Source organism: Terrapene carolina, unplaced genomic scaffold (assembly GCF_002925995.2).
Source record: "Terrapene carolina triunguis isolate 2854851 unplaced genomic scaffold, T_m_triunguis-2.0 Scaffold192, whole genome shotgun sequence".
Lineage (NCBI taxonomy): Eukaryota > Metazoa > Chordata > Testudines > Emydidae > Terrapene > Terrapene triunguis.
In genome coordinates, this window is record NW_020664543.1 from 28,506,833 (window position 1) to 28,521,138 (window position 14,306).

At 49.2% G+C, this 14,306-nt stretch overlaps 1 protein-coding gene across 1 annotated transcript in view; it reads left to right on the top strand.

The window, feature by feature from the left end:
- Nucleotides 1-10,080, top strand: part of LOC112108536 (zinc finger protein 850-like) — an 84,601-nt gene extending 74,521 nt beyond the window's left edge. The window contains exon 6 of the mRNA XM_026654494.2: nt 7,652-10,080. Within this exon, the coding sequence (XP_026510279.2) occupies nt 7,652-8,364 (713 nt within the window). The 3' untranslated portion in view covers nt 8,365-10,080. The remainder of the gene's footprint in view (nt 1-7,651) is intronic.
- Nucleotides 10,081-14,306: the final 4,226 nt, after the last annotated feature.

Below are 14,306 nucleotides of genomic sequence, written 5' to 3' on the forward strand. Positions count from 1 at the left end.
CCCCCCGCCCTCGGCTCTGCCCCCTTGACCCCCCTAGGCTCTGCTCCCCTGAGTGCCTGCAGGAGCCGAGCCAGCTCCGGGAGTGTCCCAGCCCGAGGGGAGGGGAAAGGGGGCGGGAGGGAGACAGGGATAGAGACTGGCAGGGGCAGCAGGAGCAATCAGTGGGGAGGGAGGTTCCCGACTCCCAGCCCTGCCCAGCCCCCTTCCCTGCAGCACCCTGGGGCAGATTGACTTTCCTGGGACAAGGTGAGGAGCAGGGAGAGGAAAAGCCAGTTCCCGCCTCTGCCTGGTCCCTGTACTGCTGGGGGAATATGCTGCCCTGGGGATAGTGTCAGGGGGATCCCCCAAAGCGGCTCCTTCGATTCTGAAATTGTGCAGGCCAAGAGCAATCAAGGGATCTTCTCAGTAACTTCCTGCACCCAGATGCACAAAGGGGCTGGGGAGTTGCGACGCTGAGCATCACAGTATTCTTGCCAGCAAGTTAAAGAAGTATGGGCTGGATGAATGGACTATAAGATGGATAGAAAGCTGGCTAAATTGTCGGGCTCAACGGGTAGTGATCAACGGCTCCATGTCTAGTTGGCAGCCGGTTTCAAGCGGAGTGCCCCAAGGGTCAGTCCTGGGGCCAGTTTTGTTCAATATCTTCATTAATGATCTGGAGGATGGCGTGGACTGCACTCTCAGCAAGTTTGCAGATGACACTAAACTGGGAGGTGTGGTAGATATGCTGGAGGGTAGGGATAGGATACAGAGGGACCTAGACAAATTAGAGGATTGGGCCAAAAGAAACCTATTGAGGTTCAACAAGGACAAGTGCAGAGTCCTGCACTTAGGACGGAAGAATCCCATTCACTGTTACAGACTAGGGACCGAATGGCTAGGCAGCAGTTCTGCAGAAAAGGACCTAGGGGTTACAGTGGTTGAGAAGCTGGATATGAGTCAACAGTGTGCCCTTGTTGCCAAGAAGGCTAACGGCATTTTGGGCTGTATAAGTAGGGGCATTGCCAGCAGATCGAGGGACGTGATCATTCCCCTCTATTCGACATTGGTGAGGCCTCATCTGGAATACTGTGTCTAGTTTTGGGCTGCACACACTACAAGAAGGATGTGGAAAAATTGGAAAGAGTCCAGCGGAGGGCAACAAAAATGATTAGGGGGCTGGAGCACATGACTTATGAGGAGAGGCTGAGGGAACTGGGATTGTTTAGTCTGCAGAAGAGAAGAATGAGGGGGGATTTGATAGCTGCTTTCAACTACCTGAAAGGGGGTTCCAAAGAGAATGGATCTAGACTGTTCTCAGTGATACCTGATGACAGAACAAGGAGTAATGGTCTCAAGTTGCAGTGGGGGAGATTTAATTGGATATTAGGAAAAACTTTTTCACTAGGAGGGTGGTGAAGCACTGGAATGGGTTACCTAGGGAGGTGGTGGAATCTCCTTCCTTAGAGGTTTTTAAGCTCAGGCTTGACAAAGCCTTGGCTGGGATGATTTAGTTGAGAATTGATCCTGCTTTGAGCAGGGGGTTGGACTAGATGACCTCCTGAGGTCCCTTCCAACCCTGATATTCTATGATTCTATCACAAACACCTCCTGGCATGTAAACAATCACTAGAGTAACAATGGAATGCACACAACTGAGTGAGGTGCCCAGACTCCCTATACAGTGACTGGGCAGAGATAGTGGCCTAGGAGTGGGATCCACAAAGGCCCCTATGCTAGGTAAGCAGCTGCTTGAGCTAGCCCATGGAGATGCTGATGACAGGGATGTATCCAAAGCCCACCCCTCTCTGAGATAGGGGCCTCAGTCCAGACTGCAAGGCGGCACCTATCTCTGCTCGGGAACCACAGCTGGGATCCCTTCTCCGGGAGGCTGGTAGGTCAGGTGCCTATTGTGGTTCTTGTGAGGCACTTAGGAACCTGCTGAAATCCACACACAATAGGTTTAAGCAATTCCCCAGCCATGCAAAGTCTACAGGGAAAGAGCCTGGTGGGAATCAGAGTCCGAAATGCATTGAAGCCCCTTTGGAAATGGCCCCAATTTCCCTTCTTGCCCTGACAGGCTGTGCAATAGGTCCCAGTCCAGGTTATCCCACACTCCTGAGTAACAGGGAAGTGACATGGCTGCAGTGGAGCTGGTGACCTTCAAGGAGGTGGCTGTGTATTTCACCAAGGAGGAATGGGCTCTGTTGGACCCAGGTCAGAGAGCCCTCTACAGGGACGTCATGCAGGAGAATTATGAGACTGTGACCTCACTGGGTAAGGATTCCTGCCCCCTCGGGCATTAAAAATTGGTGTGTGTATGTGTGTCTCTGAAGCATCGGCGTCAGATTCTGTGCAGGGTTCTTCATGGATCCCCCAGATCTATGGGGGATCTGCCCCAATAGTCCCAAGCTCCTGTCTGTGAAAGCCTGTGACCTCCACACACACCCCATTAGGACAGGGAATTCAGGGATGTAACAATCACGCTACTCTTCCTACAACTGAGGCTTTCAAGAGGGACAGATTCTCTGTATCCCTCCCCCCTTCCTAAGGAATGTTCCATCCTTTGGTGCCTCTGACCCCTCTGCCATCTGACAGATGAACACATGTCTCATGCCTCAGCCCTGTCAACTCCCCAGCAGCCAGATTTTCAAATGTGCTTCCCCTCTGTCTTGTCTGTAGTCTGTCCCAGCCAGCTGTGTTAGCGGGAGGCCCCGGATGTTCTCGATTCTATTCCACCGAGCAGGAAGGGCACAGACCAGAGTCATGGGGCTGGGTCCAGTTGCTGTTAGTGCCTTCAGGGCTACCTCCCATGCCATTGTGCTGAATTCATGGAAGGAGGGTGCTGTCCTTGGTGTTTCTTCCTGGACATGGCTGAGCCTTCTGAAATGATGGTTCCTTGCAGGGAGATGGGCTGGGTTCTGGGGCAGAGTGAGGGTGGATGATGTGATTCATGGTCTGAATGATTCTGTGGGGTAGCTCTCTACAGTAGAAGAAGAGAGGAGAAGGTTGCTGTTTTTGGTTCAGGATGCTGTGTGGGCAGAGTGGGTCTCATAGATGGTGGGGGAAGGTCTTCAGTCCCATCTCTGGGCGTATTCAATTCCGCCCTTCTCTGGGGCCTCTCAAGGAGTCTTGTCCCCTGCTCCTGGATTAGGCCACTTTGCCAGTGGCTGGCGGGGGAACCCAGTCTGCCCACTACTCCAGGTGGCAACCCAGGGACCTTATAAACAGCAGCCACATACCGCTCCCTGTTTTACCTGGGCCCTTTACCTCTCCCATTACTGTAGGGTTACAGTCTCAGCCTCTCTCTCCAGTTCCAGTAAATGCAGCCTGCCAAGGTCCTCTGGCCAGAGCAGAGCCCCTGTCTTTACCCATCTGGTCCCAGCCAGATACTGCCCTGCTCAGCCCCTGCAGCTCCTTTTATCTGAGCCAGGTGGGCTCTGACTAGCTGCTTCTCTGTGGCCTCTGTAGGCAGGCCTGGAGAACCCACCTTTGCTGGTCCTTTCCTGGAGCGGGGTGTGGTAGGACCATGGGGCCTCTAGCAGAGGGCCTCAAAGGGCCTGGTGCACCCATCACAGAGACAGTCTCCACTCCAAAGAGCTCACAGTCTTAAGAAATGACTTCCTGTTCTGCTTTTGTTGGGGAGGGACATGGACTGGTGGTGATTTTCTAGACAGTTAATGCATGGCTGTGATGCTTCCAAGTCAAAGCAAGTAGAAATATTGGAAACAAATAGTTCCATAGAAAATAAAATCAAAACGTGCCTTCTAGAGCCGGGACTTAACACGATTCTCTCCTGTCCGGTAAAGTACAGCTCACCCAAAATACTTACAGCACTTTACAGCTAGGCAGGCTGTGACCCTTTTCTCATGAGACAAGTGCGCGTCAGTTTGCCTCCTAGCTGAAGGATTCAGAGCATCTCTGTGCACTCCAAGATAAGCCAGATCAGTCTGTTGTCTTTAGTCATAAACAGGACACTCCCTGCTGTTTTTTCTACCTGTAGATTTCCGCTTCTCGTAGACTTCACCATCTCTCCATTTCACACCTGGCTCAGTACGCAAACAGCCATACGGTGTGAGGCACACAGAATGAGGCATATGATACATAAATGGCCAGACAGGGAGATGGGTGACAATTAGCTCCTATCTGAAAGGAACATTTCTGATATATGTCTCCTCCCTGGTGACCTGCCTTAACTCCAAGGCGCTACAAACATAATTTTTCAATAAAGATACGTAATTTCTCTGATGATGACCAGTAGGCTACTGGCCTTTGGTAGAAACCTCACACGCCTACCCGTCAGTGAACTGTTGTACAGATCTCTGCCCCTGGGGATCCTTGTACAACCCTATGCACCCTGTGTGTCCTCTGCCAGTTGGTATTGAGATGTCCCTTTGTCTCACCCTCCATGTTCCTGGGCCCTGCAACAGCAGCGCAGGGATGGAGAAAGCTGGTGATGGATTACACACAAGAAGGGAGAGACCCTTCGTAAGCAGGAATTCCATGTAAACCTTATGCTACTACTGCTGGTGCAGGAGACAGATTTTTAATTACCACAGCACTTGCCCTCTCCAATGGACATCAGGGCTGATTGTGCCATAATGGTACTTATATGGGTCCCCATTGCCACCGTGTCTGAGCACCTCGCAGTATTTAACATATTTATCCCTTTGCCCCGTGGAATAGGGAGCTGCTGTTACACCTGTTGTACTCATAGGGGACTGAGGCGCAGACAGTCTAAGTGACGCTCACAAGGTCACCCAGGAAGTCTGTGGCAGAGCAAAGAACTGAACCAGATCTCCTGAGTTTGAGGCCAAAGCCCTAACCACTGGACCCCCCCCCCCCTTCCTGTCATTCTGGGCACCAACATTGACACAGGAAGAGACAGTCCCTGCTCCCAATCAATTTCCATCTAAAAAGAAAAAACGGTCAGGGAGTGGGTGGTTATCTCCATTTCATAGGGGAAGAGTGGGGACCAGAGGGATTAAGACTGGAAATTTGTAAGGGGCCCAGACACTGCAGTCAGTGCAGTTGGATGTTTAACTCTCTTGGGTCCCTTTGAAAGCCACAGCCTTAATGAATTAGATACACTCATGTCTTATAGAGTGATGCTCACTCAAAGTCCTTTCAGCATCCTACAGCCCGGCTGGCTGTGATCTGTGTTACCTGTAAGCTGCGCGCTTGCGCAGCTGCTCAGGAGAGATTCAAACGTTGCCCAACTGATTTGCAGAGTGCGCACAGCCAGCAGCATATGTTCAGGTGCCCCTCCCCCCACGTTGCTCTGTCCTGCAACTGCTCCCAGGATCCTCCTGCTGGCTGTGCGGAGGGGTGGGCGGGGAAAGGAGGGTGCTGATGTCAGGATGTCCCCCTGCCCCTATACCCCATCTCCGCAGAGCAGGGGAGAAGGGACACAGCCTGGCTCAGCCTGCACTGTTTCTGAGTGTCTGTCTGTCTCACACTCTCTCACACACACACACACTGTGTCTGTGTCACACACACACTGTCTCTGTATCTCTGTCACACACACTCTCACACTGTCCGTCTCTCTCTTTCTCACACACACACACACACACTCTCTCTCTCTCTCTCTGTGTCTCTTTCACACTCACCTCCCAACACATACTTGTATTATTGTTGTTACTTCTTGCTACTTCCTGCAATGCACATATATTCTCTATAATTTTATTCTTTCAAAGTGGGTTATTTTAATGTTTTGACTGGTCTGTGCATTTCATAATTTTTATTTCTCTCTTACACTTAAATTTAATTCTTCTAAAATGCCTAACCTGCCCTGGTTGGAGTAATTATCCCTATGGTAACTTTTTAAAAATATATATCTAGGTTTTTTGTTTCTACTGGTGACACACATCTGCACATAAAATTTATTCCGCACATGGATGGAAAAATTAGAGGTAACATTGGCTATGACCCTCCTTCCTTAGGACAAACACACGGTTAGCTTGGCTCCTTGGTGAAGGATCCTGTGTGTTTCCTTGTGCTCCCAGTTGTACGCTAACAATTCTGTGTCTTTGCCCATAAACAGGGCACCCCTCTGCTCTCTCCTAGATTGTGCAACCTTTCGACTGGCACCTGGCTCAGTCTGCAGATTGGCCTCCATTGCGAGGCAGACAATGCATGTATAACCAGAGAGAGAGATAAGTGTCTGTAATCTCCTGCCTGAAAAGAACCTGTCCAAGACATGTCACCTCCTGGTGACCTGCCCTAACTCCAGGACCGTAAATTAAACATAGTTGTCAATATAGCCACACAACTTCGTGCATACATCTCACAAGGGTTACAATAATCAGTGGGTAACTGGATCTCAGTAGAGACTGTGGTGAGCAGTTATGCACATTTCTGACCCAGGGGACCCCTGTAAAACCCTAGGTACACTCTGTGCCCTCTGCCAGTTGACACCAAGCGGGCACTGGGTCACATCAGCAAGTCAAGGTGTAAATCTACAGTGCAGCACCGTACCCTGCTCTAAATAGGTGGGTAGACCCTGCTTCTACACACTAGACTGAGAGCAGTACCTGAAAGCACACTACAGAACTTTCAGTGCATGGTAGCAGGGTCCACACAGACAGTTAGTGCACAAGAGCTGGTGTGCTACAGTCACACTCTGGCTTACTGACCAGGTAGATAAGCCCCCTGTAATATCTTCCTGTTCTGGCTTGTGTTCTGGAGGAATGTGGGCATATGTGTTGCAGGGGAAGGAGGAGGGAATAATTGGCAGCGACAGAGCCTTAATTGTAGCCCTGATACCTAGAGAGTTTACCAAATTTTCTTAGCTCCCCAAGGGAATAAGTAAGGCCCATTTCCTAGGCAGAGTGGATGAACCTTTGCTCCAGAAAGTGTCCTTTACGATTTATAGCCCAGTCCCTTTAGGGTCGGGGTGGGGAAAGGAAGGAGCCCATCTGGGTAGACTACTCATATCCTGGATCTGGAAGTAGTAACAGCACTGACCTTAATGAACAAGATCAACGCATGTTTCCTTGCTCCCCAAACAGGATTTCCAATTTCCAAACCTGACGTGAGCTCCCAGCTGGAACTAGGGGAGGAGCCATGGGTCCCTGATCTCCAGATTTATGAGGAAAGGGAGATCCTGAAAGATGTCCACAGGGGTAAGGAATCGACTGAATGGACTCAGAAACCAATTTCTATATTCTCGTGACAGACGTCACTCATGGGTTTTCACCAATCCTATCCAGCCTTTTAGTCCCTCTCCACATTGATATTGTAATGGAACGAAGGCAGAATTGATCTCCTCTCCCTCTCCCCAGTAAGGAAAGGTTTTTTGGGGGGGAGTCAGATACTGATATTTCCATCTCCCCACCACTTATTCTGGTTTGTTCCTCCCTTTCTCATTCCCTTTTCTGAGGTTCCCTTTCTCCCGGCACAGGGACTGACTCCTGTCTGGATTCTCTCTCTGTCCCAGCAGTTGAGGAGATGGTGAACGAGAACAAGGAGGAGAACCCTCAGCAGGAAGGTTCTGAACAACTGGAGCCACATGGGATGGCATTGGGAAGAGCCAAAGGAGATGCTTCCCAGAGTCCTGAGTGGGGAGAAGCCCATAAGAGTCAGCACTGGCCAGAGAGACAGCAGGGAAACCACCAAGAGGAGAGACGGGATAAATCCATGCAGAGGATGAGAGGAGTCGGAAGAATCAAAGAATCTGTTTACCAGAGAGTTCCCACAGAAGAGAGACCTCACATGTGCGGCGACTGTGGGAAAAGTTTCCCTTGGAAATCATTCCTTATTATTCACCAGAGAATCCACACAGGAGAAAAACCTTATAAGTGTCCTGACTGCGAGAAAAGCTTCAGCCAGCGCTCAAACCTCACCAAACATCAGAGAGTCCACACAGGAGGGAAGCCTTACAAATGTCTCGAGTGCGGGAAAAGCTTCAGTTGTAGCTCAACCCTCACTGCACACCAGGTAATCCACATGGGAGAGAGACCTTATAAATGCCATGAGTGTGGAAAAAGCTTCAGTGATAGATCCACCTTTAGTACGCACCAGAGAATCCACACGGGAGAGAGACCCTATAAATGCCTGACCTGTGGGAAAAGTTTCAGGGATCGGTCAACGTTTAATAAACACCAAAGAATCCACACGGGAGAGAAACCACATAAATGCCCCAAGTGCGGGAAAAGTTTCCGTCAGCTCACGCAACTCGTTAGGCACCAGAGACTCGACACAGGAGAAAAACCCTACAAATGCCTGACGTGTGGGAAAAGCTTCCGGGATAGATCCACCTGTAATGAACACCAGAGAATCCACACGGGAGAAAAACCCTATGAATGCCCCGAGTGTGGGAAAAACTTCCGGTACAGCTCAGCCTTTATTAGGCATCAGAGAATCCACAGAGGACGCAAACCCTAGGGAGGGGTGAAGTGAGTAACACCTTTGCTGATTCCCATGAACATCAGCGTGTCAGGCCAGGCCGGAGGGGCCATATACTGGGGACATGGAATAGTTATTAAAGCAAAGAATGTAATCACCTTTCTGGGACAGAGGCATGCAGAGCAAAAGGCTGAGATAAGATTTCCACGTTGTGATGGGAATTTGATTATTACTTCCTGAGAAGCTCTGAACATCCACTGATCAGCTCCTACCCACAATTGGGCAATTCATTTCACAGTCTAGGAGTGCTCTTGGAAATCATCACTGATGCTGAGCTCTCAAGTAGCAACGTCCTTGAGTAATGCTTTCTATAGTTCCTGGTTGGCAAGCAGACTACAAAGACCCAGCCTCAGTTATTTACACCTTTGTCACTTCTTGCGTGGAGTACTGCAATGCTATAGAACTGCATGTAGGAAACTCCAACTAGTACAGAAGCACTGCAGTGCATCTCCTCAGCTACACAAGCTAAAGCGAGCCCATCACACCTGTCCTTGCTTTCGACAGTGACTTCGCATAGAATAGTGAATCAAGTCCAAGGTCTTGGTCCTTATCCATGGTGCTCCTTGTAGTGATCTAAAAGACTGCCTTAAGTTCCGGGATCGAGATTGGGGTTGAAAACGTCACCCCTCTGGCACAATGGAACTCTCAACAATAAGGGTAAAGCTCGGGTGTTCATGACACGGTCTCTCTTGTTGGCTGGTCTGAGACTGTGGAATGAACACTCCAAGCAGCTAAGGACCATCTCAAACCTTACTGTCTTCCTTGCCAAATGCCAGGCACATTTCATTGACCTGCATTCTCTAACTGAAATGCACAATGCCATGTATATAGACAAAAAAAAACCCAACCTCCACTGAGCACATACCTCATCCTGGAGAGAGGATAAGAGAACCAACAGCACATGAAAGATGTTAAGTTATGTGATTAATATGCTACTGGAAGGTGCTCAGATACTACAGTGATTAATGCAGTTTTATAGCAGACCAGCAGGTCTGAGTTATAATTAAGGTTAAAGCAGCTTTCTGTGTATAGTTTGACTCTTGTAAGTGCTCTAAAATCTGCACAGTTACTTGGATTGCCATGAAATGTGGTGTGCATCCTCAGGACATGGGGTGGGATTACTGATCCAAATGTGGGGTCATTGAAAAATCGGTTCCTGAGATACCACCCCCCAAAAGCAGTTTTTCTTAAGGTTCATGGATTCTGCCAATTTTCTTTGCACAGAGCTAGAGATGAAACCAAGGCACTGATTCTGGCACAAGAGTGTCAGTCGCTCTAGGGCTACTCCCAGAGAATGCATGGACCGGACCATCCCTCTGGGGGAATAAAACTGAAAACAGTATTAGTGAGAGTTTAGCTGTCAAGTTAGGTGTGTGCGTAGCATTCCCACACCAAATGGATCGCGCTGTGCGTGTGCTGTCTGAGAGGCCAGGGGGGTTGGTAGCCAGCTGCAACTTCCAGCAGCTGTGTGGCTCAAGGCAAAATGTTCTGGCAATTGCTCCAGTGTAAATTAAAACCCAGCTGTGGGTAGAAATCTGTAGGGAAACATCAGAGGCATCTTGTGACAATTTGCCTCTGTCAAAGAGGGTTTTTTATTTTATTTTGGGGAATTGTAATCTGAGTGCAGCAGGAGATTCAGAAGGCGCTTGTGCTATTTTTGAAAAGAAAATAAATTATACGTGTCACTACTGTGCGGGGAAGGAAATATTAGGGGGTGGAAGAGTGGGGGGAATAGGGAGAGAGGGGTTTGGGGCTGCAGTGAGGGGAGGAGGGATAATTAGAAGGTAGTAGGGGAGAGTGTTTTGGGGGCTCAGGTCAGGGTGAGGGGATGGGGATTAGGGGGAGAGGTTGAACCCTGGGAAGGGTGAGATGGAGGAGGGTGGCAGGGCAGGGAATAGGGGTGGGGGCACCTGTCAGCCCCACATTCTCCCCTCCCATGTTTGTACCAGGTTCAGGGGCTCCTTACACCTCTGGGTTGTCTGAACCCCTTTCCCATCCCATGTGTGTGTGCCAGGATCTGGGGGGCTGCCTCTCTAGGGGTGTCCAAACCCCTTTTTTCCACCCATACATGAGCCAGGATCTGGGGGGAGATTGTCCATCTAGGGATGTCAGAGCCAGTCTCCCAGCTACCTACGTGAGCTGGCATCTGGGAAAGTCCTTTTGGGTCAGGAGCTGAGACAGGCATGCTGGGGGCATGTAACAAGAACACACACTGAGACTGGGTGAAGAGTTGAACTTGAGAACGGGCATGTTTGATGCATATCACAGGCTCTTCAGCACTGGGTTGGGGGGAAAGGGGAGGGTGGGATGGAAATGGTGGTGTGAGAGGGTGGGCTGTATGTAGCAGGGGATGGTGGGGGGTGGGAGACGAGACAGGCACACCAATCTTCTCTCACGTGCTTAACGTTACTGTTATTGCCATGTAATAAAACTGTCAAGTTCTTGGGACGCAGACCATGTCTGAGATTTCTCTCATTGACCCTGCTAGCAACTGCACATTGCAAATGTTTCAAAGCACAGCTATTAGCCCCATTCCACAATATCAAAGTATAGGGAAGATTGGGGCACTTAGGATTCACATAGCAACTATGTGGCCTAGTGGAAAAACATCTGTACTGGGACTCAAAAACCCTGGGCTCTATTCCCAGGTCTGCCACAGGCTTGTGGCATGACTTTGGCCAAATCACCTCACCACTCTGTGCCTCAGTTTCCTCATGTGTGTAATGGGGATAATGTTTCCCTCCTTGAGATCTACTGATGAACAGCACTATGTGAGGGGTAGCTCTTATCATTACCTGAACTGCACGCCTACATGATAATTACTACTGTCTAAATGGTCTAACTCATACAAACAAGATTTCTGTCTGTTAAAATACTAGAGAATTCACTGACAAAAACCCTTGTGTCAGTGCAGACTTAGAGCTGCCCAATGGTATCTCCTGCCTTTCCACGATATTGAGTTTAGCAAAACTTAAGCTTTCGAAACCAGGAAGTGAAGAGTTAAAATATTTCTAGCTCAGATCTCTGAAAACCAAGAGCTAGAGAGTTATGGTACATACCAATGCAATCTTAACTCTGTGAGTGATGCCATGGTACACTCTTAACACATTAACCCACTGCCTTTGCATTGTAGTGAACAGGAGCTACCTACACCTGCCCGGCACTCAAACAGCTAGGCAGGGTCTACACTTAAAACTTAGGTCAACCTAGCTATGTTGCTATGGGCTGAGAAAAAAAATTGCAATGTAGTTATGTCAATCTAACTTCCACTGTAGACACAGCTAGCTTGATAGAAGCATTCAATCTAGTTACAGCCTCTCAGAAAGGCAGATTACCTACTGTCATGGATGCACAGGATTGGTGCTGTGCCCCCAGCTTTGGAACAGTCTCTTGGAGGAACCCCTTCAGTGTGCCAGATGCCCAAGAGGTCTCACTCTGCCTCTAAACTGGGAGGAGTGGTAGATACACTGGAGGGTAGGGATAGGATACAGAGGGACCTAGACAAATTAGAGGATTGGTCCAAAAGAAACCTATTGAGGTTCAACAAGGACAAGTGCAGAGTCCTGCACTTAGGATGGAACAATCCCATTCACTGTTACAGACTAGGGACCGAATGGCTAGGAAGCAGTTCTGCAGAAAAGGACCTAGGGGTTACAGTGGTTGAGAAGCTGGATATGAGTCAACAGTGTGCCCTTGTTGCTAAGAAGGCTAACGGCATTTTGGGCTGTATAAGTAGGAGCATTGCCAGCAGGTCGAGGGACGTGATCATTCCCCTCTATTCGACATTGGTGAGGCCTCATCTGGAGTACTGTGTCCAGTTTTGGGCCCCACACTACAAGAAGGATGTGGAAAAATTGGAAAGAGTCCAGCGGAGGGCAACAAAAATGATTAGGGGGCTGGAGCACATGACTTATGAGGAGAGGCTGAGGGAACTGGGATTGTTTAGTTTGCAGAAGAGAAGAATGAGGGGGGATTTGATAGCTGCTTTCAACTACCTGAAAGGGGGTTCCAAAGAGGATGGATCTGGACTGTTCTCAGTGGTAGAAGATGACAGAACAAGGAGTAATGGTCTCAAGTTGCAGTGGGGGAGGTTTAGGTTGGATATTAGGAAAAACTTTTTCACTAGGAGGGTGGTGAAGCACTGGAATGGGTTACCTAGGGAGGTGGTGGAATCTCCTTCCTTAGAGGTTTTTAAAGTCAGGCTTGACAAAGCCCTGGCTGGGATGATTTAGTTTGGAATTGGTCCTGCTTTGAGCAGGGGGTTGGACTAGATGACCTCCTGAGGTCCCTTCCAACCCTGAGATTCTATGATTCTAGGGTAAACCTTGCAGCTTCTCTGCCTCCATAGACTGAAGCAATGGGGCTCCAGCACTCCTGCTTCAGACCATGAACTCTTCTCAGCAAGTCCAACTGAGATAGACTCTTGGTCGAGACTTGGGCCATGTCTACACTACAAACTTATGTCAGCGCAAGTTATGTTGGCATAAAGTCACCGCAGTTAGGACATCATTTGTGCAGTTTGTCTTGGCTCCTTGTGCTGGCGGTGAAACCTTTGGCACAGGGTTGCAGAGTACCTCCATGAAAGTTTCATTGAGATCTCTCAGGAGGATTCACAGAACATCCCTGTGCACATAAACTGCTTCATGTGGATCCCCCAACTCTAGAGAGTAATGAAAAATAGATAGTATTAAACCAAGAGAGGTAGAGTTGCTATCTCTTCTAGCACCAGTAAATTAATGATGTCAAAAATGTGTCCTGTTACTTGAGGTGGGCATCCCTGTAATTTAAAATTAAACTACACACTTACCCGAGGTTCTTCCCCAGCATTGGGCTCACCCCGTGCTCATCTGGCAGTACTGCCAAACTGCAGTGGAAGAAAAAATGGGTACTGGCTTGCTGCATGGCTGGATTCCCCCTGTCGCTTGTCTCCCATACTCTTCATCATCCACCTCATTCTCTTCACTGTTCGTGGCAGGGGCCTGTGACTCAGGCTCCTTGGAGGTATTTGCAGCACTGTTGGGCGTGAGGGCAGGGTCTCCACCTAGTATGGCATGCAGCTCTTTTTAAAAGCAGCAGATCTGTGGTTCAGCACTGGATTGGTATGCAGGGCCATTCCTAGCTATTCTGGGGCCCAAGTGGCCCCCTGTGGGGGTGGGTAGCCCCAGGCCTCTGTGGGGGGGGGCAGGGCTGGCTCGGGGATCAGGGGGGAATCGCTCCTCAGCACTCACTGGCAGCGCGGCTGGGGCGGGGCCGCTGCACTGCCCGCTGCTGGTGAGTGCAGGCCTGGCCCTGCTGCATTCCTCTCAGGGGTGGTGTCATAACTATAAAGGGAAGGGTAACAGCTCTCCTGTGTACAGAGACTCCAAATCCTTTCACCTGTAAAGGGTTAAGAAGCTCGGGTAACCTGGCTGACACCTGACCCAAAGGACCAATAAGGGGACAAGATACTTTCAAATCTTGGGGGGGAAAGGCTTTTGTTTTGTGCCCTTTGTTTAAGGGGTGGTTTGCTCTTGGGACTGAGAGGGACCAGACATCAATCCAGGTTCTCCCCATCTTTCTAAACAAGTCTCTCCTATTTCAAACTTGTAAGTAAAAAAGCCAGGCAAGGCGTCTTAGTTTTCCTTTGTTTTCTCAACTTGTAAATGTACCTTTTACCAGAGTGTTTATCTTTGTTTGCTGTACTTTGAACCTAAGACAGAGGGGGGTCCTCTGAGCTCTTTAAGTTTGATTACCCTGTAAAGTTATTTTCCATACTGATTTTACAGAGATGATTTTTACCTTTTTCTTTAATTAAAAGCCTTCTTTTTAAGAACCAGATTGATTTCTCCTTGTTTTAAGATCCAAGGGGGTTTGGATCTCTATTCACCAGGAGTTGGTGAAAGGAAGGAGGGGGGAAGGGTCAATTTCTCCTTGTTTAAGAT